General features: G+C 41.7%; 1 protein-coding gene across 3 annotated transcripts in view; it reads left to right on the forward strand.

Moving 5' to 3' along the window:
* trappc14 (trafficking protein particle complex 14) overlaps positions 1-12,000 on the forward strand; it is a 57,507-nt gene that overhangs the window by 10,074 nt on the left and 35,433 nt on the right. For 2 of the 3 annotated variants that reach the window (XM_038732367.1, XM_038732368.1), the window contains exons 2-3: positions 991-1,074; positions 8,035-8,164. In XM_038732367.1, the coding sequence (XP_038588295.1) occupies positions 991-1,074; positions 8,035-8,164 (214 nt within the window). The remainder of the gene's footprint in view (positions 1-990; positions 1,075-8,034; positions 8,165-12,000) is intronic. The other variant, XM_038732369.1, reaches the window with a different exon arrangement.

Here is a 12,000-nt window from a genome sequence, read left to right on the forward strand (position 1 = left end):
CTTTTTACACGGGGGTGAGAAGGAAACATTTAAAAAAATACATTTTGATTTCTACTACTAACAGAAACAAAAAAACTCCTCATGTTGATCATCCTAATGTACCTTGCTTGTGTGGGGACAAAAAGGAAACAAGGTGAGGTGCTGTCTTGTTGCTGTCTTGACAAAGCGCTCCGGGATGATTTTGCTTCACGTGTTCCTGTTGTGCTGCAGTCCCAAGTCCTAAACTTTGAGTTTCGCGTCATAAACAAGTCATAAAGCACTCTTCACCAAATTTTTAAACCATGTCATATTTTTAACAAGAGTTAACAATGAAAAAAACTTTATTGAATGAAGGGTTAAACTGTACAGAAAAAAAGGCAGAGGTGTAGTTTCACATAACAAAAGTCGTATTTCATTAATTAAATTAAATGTTCATGTAGGGCTGTTCATAATCATAATTACAATTATTTTGATCAATACTGAGATCACAATTATTTACCAGAATTACTCATTTATGTAGCAAACATCATTCATTTATTGAAATTTTAAAATTGAATACTGTTTTTAAAAACTATTATACAGTATCTCACAAAAGTGAGTACATTCTTGTAAATATCTGATTATATTTTTTCATGTGACAACTCTGAAGAAATGACACTTTGCTACAATGTAAAGTAGTGAGTGTACAGCTTGTAACAATGTAAATTTGCTGTCCCCTCAAAATAACACATCCAACAGCCATTAATGTCTAAACTGTTGGCAACAAAAGTAAGTACACCGCTAAGTGAAAATGTCCAAATTGGGCCTGAAGAGTCAATATTTTGTGTGGCCACCATTATTTTCCAGCACTGCCTTAACCTTCTTGGGCCTGGAGTTCACCAGGACTTCACAGTTCTCTACTGAGACTGAGAATCTTCAGACCCCACAGAGGTTAAATAGCTGGGACTCCCTGCCACTCAGTTGACTAATGACTGAGAATCTTCACAGACATCTCTGCTTATCCTCCTGCAGTCTGCTCTGGTGTTGGACGACCAGGTTATCTTCTGTCTCACTGTCTCTTTGGACAAGCTGCCAGTCAACACAGTCAAAGCCAAGGTCAGAAACACCTGCATACAAACAAAGGGAGTTACCTATAAATCTACCTATTTATATACCTATAAATCTGTTAATTGTTCTGTTGATATTGCAGTAACTATTCCATTGATCTCTGGCTATATTAGACTCTTGGGGGCAATGTTGCTCATCAGTGAGCAGGGGTCTCATTTATAAAACTGTGCGTAGAAACTAAAAGTTTACGTGCCCCCAAAAGCCAAAAATGGCGTACGCCAAAAAATATTCAGACTTATAAAACCGTGCGTACGCACAGTTGTAAGCAAGTTCCTTTATAAATCACAATCTACTTGAAATGTGGCGCATGTGAGCGAGCTCAACGCCCATAGTTGCCTATAAATGGTCAGTGAAATGACAGTCATTAATATTAATACGTACTGACTGCAGAAAGAAAAAGAAGCAAAATCTGACATAATGAAGTTTAACTCAGTAAGACACTGATGTTCCTTTTGGTGAAGCTGAAGCATGTTGTTTGGTGGGTAAAAAACGCACTTTCACGCAACGCTTGTGCACCAGAGGAAAGGGGGCACCGGAGCTCCACCCCTCACTGGCTGGAGGAGAACACACACGCAAGACAGGATGACCCAGGTCTAATTTGGATTCCCACGTTTGAAAAGAGATTAAACTAAATGCATCCCGCTTGTGTTTGAACATTTATTTGGCTACACAAACACTCCACTCACTTAATGAGGCTGCTGATGCTGATGATGATAAATATGACTTGTTGTAAATGACACAAAATAGTGTTATATTTCCATAATGTGTTTTTATAAGCAGTGCATCACATTCCCGCGCTGGCGCATAGCGTTTGGCTCGAAAAGGCAACGAACATGTAGGCAATATGAAACTATGCTCTCCTATTTACTCAACTGACACTTTGAAAACGGCATCAATTTAAATGTAATTTGTCCTCCTGTTCATTTTGCTCCTGTTTATTAGAATAAATTGCACAGCATGCAAGTATTAATACGATTCCGTATTAAACTGTATAACATATTTAAGGCGTTCTTTTGCAGAAACAGATATCTCCGTTTGTGTTTATCATCCTAAATGTGTTTCTTTTTATGCACTGCAAATGGTCTTAAATTATGTGGGGTTTTTTGTGCACTTCAGGGAAAGTCAATCAAACATGTGTTTGTTTATTCAGAAAGGCTTTAAGCCTATAATACTCAGAGGTAATATTACGATTTATTTTACACAATAGTAGGCCTTTCATTTCAAACCGTTTCATCCTTCTGCCATGTGAGTCGCCGTTTCTCATTTCTCCTCTTTGTGCGTACGCATAGTTCAGAGTTTACTTACAGCACTGCATATTTTCCCATCAAGTTTGTTTTTTATAGATCACAGCCTTTGCTTGGGAAGTGGCGTACGCACATTTCCAGCCCTGTTTTGTACGTACACACCGTTTATAAATGAGACCCCAGGACTATTTTATGGCATTGTTTAATTTACAGGATTGTTCCTTTAATTACCGTTCCATTTAATTATTAATTATAATTAATATAATTACCTTGATTTTTAAAAAAAAACAAACCTTGAATATTGTGAAAATGTTTTTCCCTTAATTTATGCCCAAAAGTAAAACTTTCATATATTCTAGATTTTCAAAATATTAGAATAATGTATAATGACAAAATCTAGACCTTCTGCAAAGTCAAAACTGGCTTTTTTTCTTTTCTCCTTAGCCCAGGTGAGACACTTCTGACATCGTCTCTGGCTCTGGAGGGGCTGGACACTAGGAACGAAAGTTTTACTTTTTGACTTAAATCATGGGGAGGAGAGAACGTTTTCACAATGTTCTTATTTTCTAAGATGCACCTCTATATTGATATATGGTTGATATGGGATATAAAATTACTACACTAATAATGTACATGCAATATGTAATAGTGAATTTCATCCATATTGCCCACACATTTATTTACACACATGTAGTAAATATTGTGTTTTGGCATCTTTTAAAAGATGGATAAAAACAGTTCAGTGTGATTTGTTTATCAAATTAGCATACGTTTAACTAAATGGCAGCCAAACTGTGTATGAACTGTGAATGTACTGAGAGGTTACCTAGAAAGGTTAATTCCAATTTATTACTTCTGGAGTCTTAGTTTCACAATTTTGTCCATTTTTAAAGTTGTAATAGTAACTTTGTTCCCAAGTTACTGAAATCTGGGACCTGACAGGTCAAGAAACATTTTAAGTACCCAAATTGTCTGTTGTTAACGTCCACTACTTTAGAGAGTACAGTTTTGTCATAACATTGAAATTATAGGCAAAGTACAGAACTAAGACCAAAGTTGTGATAAAAAAAGAATTATCCCTATTTGGAACCTACAGTTCACTTCATCGATATTTATATAGAGCCAAATCATAACAGAAGTTATCTCAGGGCACTGAGGGAGATCTCACAGTACTGTGCAAAGGTTTTAGGCAGGTGTGGAAAAATGCTGTAAAGTAAGAATGCTTTCAAATAGCATGTATGTCAATAGATTACATTTATCAGAAGAAAAATCTAAATCAAATCAGAATCAGAAGGAGCTTTATTGCCAAGTAGTGTTTTAAACATACGAGGAATTTGCTGTGGTGATAAGGTGCTACACGTAGACAAACATACAGTCAACATAAATAAATGTAGAAATAAATAAATATGGCATGGAGGAACAATGTTGCAGATATATACATGTGCATTATTCTGGGTCTGTGCCGTGCAGAAGTAACGGAACGGAAGAGAATATTGTGTAAATATAAATATATAAACTTACAACATAAAAATGTACAACAACAAAGATCAACAATCAACAACAAATATGTGCAACGTGCCAGGTCTGTGCCTGACACGAGATGAAACATTTCTATCATTTGCAAGGGGGGAGTGTCGGAAGAGTCTGAAACAGTTTGTGTCCGGAGTCAGCTGCAATCTTTCCTGCTCGCTTCAGAGTCCTCGAGGTGTACAGGTCCAGGAGAGAAGGAAGATTGCAGCCAATCACCTTCTCTGCAGAGCGAATGATGCGCTGCAGCCTGCCCTTGTCCCTGGCAGTGGCAGCAGCGTACCAGATGGTGATGGAGGAGGTGAGGATGGACTCAATGATGGCGGTGTAGAAGTGCACCATCACTGTCTTTGGCAGGCTGAACTTCTTCAGCTGCCGCAGGAAATACATCCTCTGCTGGGCCTTCTTGGTGAGGGAGGTGATGTTCAGCTCCCACTTGAGGTCCTGGGAGATGATGGTACCCAGGAACTGGGAAGTCACACAGGATGATGGGGGAGGGTGGGGCTGTGCTCTTTCTAAAATCCACGACCATCTCCACTGTCTTCTGAGCGTTGAGCTCGAGACTGTTCTGGCTGCACCAGGTCACCAGATGGTCGATCTCCCACCTGTAGGCGGACTCGTCCCCACCAGAGATGAGCCCAATGAGGGTGGTGTCGTCCGCAAACTTCAGAAGCTTGTCAGACTGATGACTGGAGGTGCAGCTGTTGGCTCTGTAGGCGAACTGCAGGGGGTCCAGGAATGGGTCTCTCATGGATTTTAGGTGGGACAACACAAGGTGTTCAAAGGACTTCATAACCACAGAAGTCAGGGCGACTGGTCTGCAGTCGTTTAGTCCAGTGGTCCTTGGTTTCTTGGGGACAGAGATGATGGTGGAGGCTTTGAAGCAGGCTGGCTTCAAAACCTCCACATGTTTTCCCAGCTCCCAGGGGTTAAAAATGTCTGTGAACACCGGAGACAGCTGATCAGCACAGTGCTTCAGGGTGGATGGGGAGACAGAGTCCGGCCCAGCTGCTTTGTGGGGTTTCTGCCTCCTGAAAAGACCGTTGACTTCTGTCTCTGTGATGGAGAGAGGAGGGGAGGGGGTGGAGCTGGCCAGCTCTGAAGAATGAGGAGAAGAAGTGGTGGACTGAGGCTGAAGCTGAGTGGAGGAGTCACGGGGGATGGTGTCCGATTGACTCTCAAAGCGGCAGTAGAACTGGTTCAGCAACAGGCAGGCAAGAACCCCAGTTCTTGCCTGCCTGTTGCTGGGGTAGGTGTAGCACAGCAACTACATTCTTTAACAGGCTTAAGCGCACACACATGTACACACACACACATACAGACACATTCACCCACACGCACACAGACACACACAGTCTCACACATAGACACAAACAAGGTTGTCCCTGGTAGAATTATTCCTGATGCTTTTCTTTCAGTTACTTATTGAAATTAATTGTTATTATTCCAGCTTTCGTGGCTGTGCTGTGTTGTGAAGCTGATGTAGGACGTACACGCCTCTGTAAACCGTTCTTGTTTTCATTGTTCTCTTAGTTGTCTTACTATGTCAGCTGTTTATTGCTGCTGTTCGGCTGGTTTTCTTTTACTATTATTATTATTTTTATTGTTTGTTTTGTTTGTTTGTTTGTTGTTTTGTTCCCCCCAAGCCCCCCTCTCTGTTCTATTGCAGGTTACGTTGCTTTCTGCAATTGGTGTTTCCCTCTGCTTTTCCCTGTTGTCCCCACCTTCCATCCCCCTTCTCTTACAGGTGTTGTCCTTTCTCTGTGCTGTCTGTTTGTGCCCCCCCATCCCCGTGTCTGCCCCCCTGTCCAGCCCGGTGACAAATCAATACATAATTAAATAAATAATAAAACAGACAAAGGAGTATATTAATACTCTCTTGTTAAAGTAAAATCTATCTGGCACAATATGGTATTCAGGTCATCATACTCTATACCAGGCTGCTGGGCAAAAAAAAAAAGAAAGAAAAATAACTGGTTCATTTGCCAGGCGAGAATCGTTTATGGAGTGGAGGACTTTGGGTTTATAGTTTGTGATCTGTCTGAATCTTGGCGTCGTTTGCAGAGAACTGGTTCTTTAGTCTCTCTGAGTACAGTCGTTTAGCTTCTCGCACCTCCCTGCTAAACCTCTACTTTAACGCCCTGCACCTGTCACCACTCCTAAATGCCTCCTCCTTTTCCAACCTGAGCTGTCTGAGCGTAGCTGTAAACCAGGGTTTGTTATAACTGTTATAACTCTCCCTGGTCCGTGTTGGAATGCAGCTGTCCTCACAGAAGCTGATGTAGGACGTACAAGCCTCTGTAAACCCATCCAGATTGTTGGAAGCATTCTTGAAAACCTCCCAGTCAGTGCAGTCCAAACATGCCTGGAGGTCCTCAACAGCTTCACTAGTCCACTTCTTTGATGTCCTCACTACAGGTTTACAGAGCTTTAGTTTTTGCCTGTAAGCAGGAATCAGATGGACCATCACGTGATCAGAGTGTCCCAGTGTAGCACGTGTGATGGCGTGAAAGGCACTGCTAACTGTGGTGTACCAGTGATCCAGAGTGTTCCCCTGTCTGGTTGGACACTTTATAAACTGTCTGTATTTGGGAGTTCTTGGCTGAGATTTCCCCTGTTAAAGTCACCGAGAACAGTAACAAGGGAGTCCGGGTTTGTCTGCTCTACACACACAGTATCCGGTCGGCCAGCGTGCTCTGTGCGTCCTGAACGTTTGTGTGCGGCGAGATGTAAACACCAACCAGAAGCGTAAATGAAGCAAACTCACGTGGGGAGTAAAACGGTTTACAGTTAATGATAAGAGATTCCAGATTAGGAGAGCAGTGCTGCTGAATCACTGTCACGTCGGTACACCAGCCATTGTCGCGGTCCGCTCTGTACAGTTGGAAGCCAGCCAGCTGCAGCGCAGAGTCCGGTGTTCACACAGCCAGGTCTCCTTGAAGCACAGAATAAATAAATGAATAAAAGTCTCTGTTTTTCCCCACAAGTTCGTCCAGTTTATTGCACAGTGCGCGCACGTTGGAGAGAAATATTGCCGGTAGCGGTGTGCGGAGTCCCCGCCGGCAAAGACGCACAAGTGACCCGGCTCATAACCCTCTCCTGCGGCGCTTCACAGCAAGAACGACAGTGAGCGAGCCCTTCACCAAAATGTCCAATAATTCCACTGATGAAGCAAGAAAAGTGGGAATAAAATCCGCTGGAGTTGTTCCCCTGATGTTCATGAGCTCCTCCCTGGTGAAAGAGCACCGTGAATCACAGCTGAAAACTGAATTAACACACAAAAACAAAACAAAACTTGTGTGCCTTCAAACAGCATCAGTTCTTCTCGGTGCACATATTTTTTGAAGGAACTCTGCAGGTAGGTTATTCCAAACATCTTGGAGAACCCCACAGTCCTTCTGTGGTGACCCGCAGCCACAGATCCAGACTCCACAGCTCCAGAGCCAGACTGCCTCCCTGATGGTACTGCATGAAGCGCTCTTTGACACGCACTTAAGTTTGTAATGTGTCTATTCCACCATTATTTATATTCCTTTAGTCTGTAAGGGTCCACTGATTAAAAGAATCAGAACAGCTTTTCATAAAAAATAATCCTGTCCTGGGAATAACATTACTGTCACATGAAGTCCATTGCTAACTGTCTGCTAATTTCTGCCACATGTTTCTCTGCATCCTGCTCTGTGTTGTTGGGTATGCTTGTTTTCATTACCTTGCTGCCTACAAAATAAAAGTGATTAAGCTGTCAGTTGGAGGAGCTAGATCAAATGAATGATTTGATATGATTTTTGTACAAGTAATATTCATACTGGTTGAAACAGTTTGATTTCAGTCCCATATAGACGCCTGTCCCAAATATAGGCAGGGTCAATTCATCAATTTTTGCAAGTAAATCCCAGGCTATTAATCAAAGTTTTACACTATGTGCAGGTGTACCTAGAAGAACTGATGCTGTTTAAAGGAAAAAGGTGGTCACACCAAATACTAATTTGATTTTGATTTTACTCACTTTGCATTGTGTGAATTTATAAATATGATCTGTTAACATGTATATTTTTGAAAGCATTCATACTTTACAGCACAAATCTTTTACACATTACTTTATATATTTACAGTATATTGGAATGCAGTATAACTGTCTGGTCCGGTTGTGAGTTTGTCTGCCTCTGTGTGATGTCAGATCATAGTGACTGTGTGGAAGCAGGAAGAGGAGAAGGTGGAGGTGAGGGAACATGGCTACCTGACTCTTCTGCAGCTCAGGAGTCCAACACACACCTTCAGACAGGACCACAGTAACTTCAAGGCACAGGGTAAACACACTGTTTCTCTCACCACCAGACATGAGCTTTGTGGGCCCGAAACATTTATGGTCTAACCTTGTCAGAATTGGTAGCTAAAACCCAGAAGCAGACAGAACCAAATGGTAAGGGTTTGATTGGGGAGGCCCGTCATTAGGCATTATGGACAATGGTTTACATTTTTCAAACCCTGCATCGACACCCACCCAACCTTGGCCGTTAGTCTTATAGGGACACAGATGGAGTCCCTAACAACCTTTTCCAAATTCAGTGTTGTAGACTCAATGAAATATGTTTTAATGATAATAATACATTTATTTATCATGTAAATACATCTAAAAAGATTTGTTATTCGTATAAGACAGTAATTAAAGTGTTGTACTTAATCACATTTCAAAAAGTGTGCGATTTAATAAAAGAGAAATTGTGTAATACTCTCTTCTCTTGTGTGCGCTGCAGTCTGCTCATTATCTCCGGCCACACCGGGCTCTCGCATATGCCCCTAAAAACAGATGTGCAATGAGAAAAATAATTTATGAGCAGTGTGCCAGTAACTTTTAAGACAACAACCTACCGTAATCCCCCGCCCCGCCGCTAATCGTTCTAAATATAGTTGGACTCGCCACTGGAGCAATGGGAGAAATGCTGGTGTTCAGGCCGCTCTATGACAGACAGAGAGACGTCGGCAGCAGCTAAAGCGGTCAGACAGAAGAAAACGGGGAGAAGATGAGGAAGGTTTTGCTCGCTGACCATTTAACGTTAGCTGTATTTACGTTTACATTTATTCATTTAGCTGACACTATTATCCAAAGCGACTTATAATTGCTAAGTATGTCAGAGGTTGCCCGCCTCTGGAGCAACTAGGGGTTAAGTGTCTTGCTAAGGGACACATTGGTGGATGTGTCACAGTGGGGGTTTGAACCCAGGTCTCTCACACCAAAGGCATGTGTGTTAGCCACTGCATAACAGCTTTCTGTGAGCCTGTTTCGCTCCGCTTGGCTACATCCACATGAAGAATTTCAGAATAAGAGTGTTTTGCCTGCCTGATTTTGCTGACTTGTTCAGATTTTGTGAATTTGTTCAGTTGTCGTTGCTTTTTGTGCTTCTACTAAGGTTAAGTAGGCTACGTACAGTATCTCACAAAAGTGAGTACACCCCTCACTCCCAGCATTGCTGCATAGGTCGAAGGGGTGGGGGGGTCAGCCTGTCAGCGCTCAGACCATACGCCGCACACTGCATCAAATTGGTCTGAATGGCTGTCGTCCCAGAAGGAAGCCTCTTCTAATGATGATGCACAAGAAAGCCCGCAAACAGTTTGCTGAAGACAAGCAGACTAAGGACATGGATTACTGAAACCATGTCCTGTGGTCTGATGAGACCAAGATAAATTTATATGGTTCAGATGGTGTCAAGCGTGTGTGGTGGCAACCAGGTGAGGAGTACAAAGACAAGTGAGTCTTGCCTACAGTCATTCCAACATGATAACGATTTATATTTGCTGCGGTGATGTGGAGAAACTTTTGTACACTATCTCAATATCATCCTACAGAGACTGATTGAAAAGCCATGTAAGCCACTATTGAATATATATATATATATATATATTTTACAGTTAGGCTACTTACTTTTTTTGAAATGTGTTTATTCTTTATTTGCTGCCCAGTTTCACACAGCCTGTCGCAGCCATTAAAATAAATGGGTTTCATTTTTCTTATGTGAGGCTGAATATTATGAGCAGTTTGGTAGGGATATTGAATAAAATTTTAATATGAATGTAGGGCTATTTATTTTAGGTTAGTAGCTATCTTATAGGCTATCACAGAGGCTGGTCACGTTCTGCTTCACCTTTTGCGTGGGCACAGGTATTGAGGTGAGTTTTGAATAGCCTAAATATTGAGAATTCAATATTTCAACCACTATTTGAGCACATTTTATTGCATGAATGGGTTTTTCGTTTCATTGCTTTATGAAGTTAATGTAGAACAATGTTTGGAACACTTTTGAATGTGAATGAATCTCATTTTTTAAGTGACGAGAAGTTCCTAAAGTGAGGTGGAACAACCACTTATTCAGTGCCCAAGTCTTTTAATGTGGAAACGCCGACACAAAGCTCAAGCACAACCCCTACACAAATCAATGCATTATTATAGACTGTGACTGTTCATTTAGGCATTCACACTGTCTGCGATTTTCTTGTTGTATTTCTGTAGTGTTACAGTTTGCTCTTCCTTAGTGAAATATTCTGCTTCTGCTGACAGTAGACTTGTTCATGTCTGCGGTCGGTCATCTGCTGCTAACACCCCCTCTTTTATGTGAACGTGTGTAACCACACTCAACTACACTTCACTGCAGCTGGCTGGTTCAATCAACCCCTCGAATCTGCGTTGTGTATTTGAAATGATGAGTACGAGGCGTTTATCTCTCAATGCAGCCGTTTATTATCTGGACAGGAACAGAATATGTACTGGTCAGTCATACAAGTTGGCTCGCTTTAGGCAGCTCACACACAGCACACTTGGGCACGTCTCTCATGAACTTATGCTGCATTCCATTTACCTCGGAAGTCGGAGGTCGGAGCTGGGAATGACGTCACACCCGAGTTGACGGCGTTCCAGTTAACAAGTCGGAAAACCTCGCTCGACCAGCTGTTTGTTTACAACTAGCCAGGTTAGCTATTGATACGACGGTTCATTAAAAAAACGCATTGTGCGGTATTTACTCACACTAAACACTGTAGCAACACATCCACAGACAGTTGTTGGACAGCACTTTGTGTACGAACATTTATATGAGTCACAAGTACACAGAAGTGCTAATAAATAGTATAAACTACAGCTTTCACTAACTGTTGATACCCCGACAGCCATCTTGGATCACGAAGTCGGGGTAGTGCAGGTCTCCCGACTTCCCGAGTCGGAAATCTGACTTCAGGGGACGTTTCAGTTGAAAGTTCCAACTAGGAATTCGGAAATTCCGACTTCCCATGTCAAATGGAACTCACCATAACAACGTTACAGGCCCGTTAGTTAATGTTACAAATAAAATAACACAAAAATATGTACCTGGACAGGAACAGAATATGTACTGGTCAGTCATACAGCTTTAGGCAGCTCACACACAGCACACTACTAAAGAACAGCAAGTTATTTTAGCACCGATGCTAGCTAGTTAGAAGATGCATTTTGTCGTTACTTAAACACTATACCACTTTAAGAGTACAACAACCCACTCATAACTGGTCTTATCAACCTCTCCATAAGTTACAGTGCACATGTGTTCATGTAGTTAATTTTAACAGGCATAATACACAATATTTGTACACAGCGCTGCGTTTAGCAACTCACCTCGGGCACGTCTCTCATGAACTAACGTTACAGGCGCGTTAGTAGTATTTACCTACTACGTCTGAGAGAAGGCGCCCTTGAGCCAATAAATCCCCAAAGATACATGGATAATAAATGAATGACTTATAGCAAGTGGAATAATATACTACATAACCTCTGTTACACGTGCTCACGCATAAGCAGAGGTACGTGGGGGTGGCCGACCCAGGGTCCCGGGTGGGTAGGGGCCGCGAACATTATAACACTTGTTTGTTGTTGTATGCAAGTATCTATCAATGCAAAGAAAGCCAGTGCAGCCGTTCTTATCAAATGAAACAGGCACTTCAATCCTGGTTCCAATAGTAAACCACCACAAGAATGACAATTACCAACAAAAAACACTATATTCTAAGCAGACACGTTTAAAAAAAAAAACAAATCACAAAGTAACTTTTGTATTTCAAATAAATAGGAGACATATTAGCAAATTTTAACAAAACTCTCTTCACCGCCATGCCTCATGGG

This window comes from Micropterus salmoides, unplaced genomic scaffold (genome assembly GCF_014851395.1).
Source record: "Micropterus salmoides isolate LMB-PRFRI ecotype aquatic unplaced genomic scaffold, ASM1485139v1 Ms_hic_scaffold_2, whole genome shotgun sequence".
NCBI classification, from domain to species: domain Eukaryota; kingdom Metazoa; phylum Chordata; class Actinopteri; order Centrarchiformes; family Centrarchidae; genus Micropterus; species Micropterus salmoides.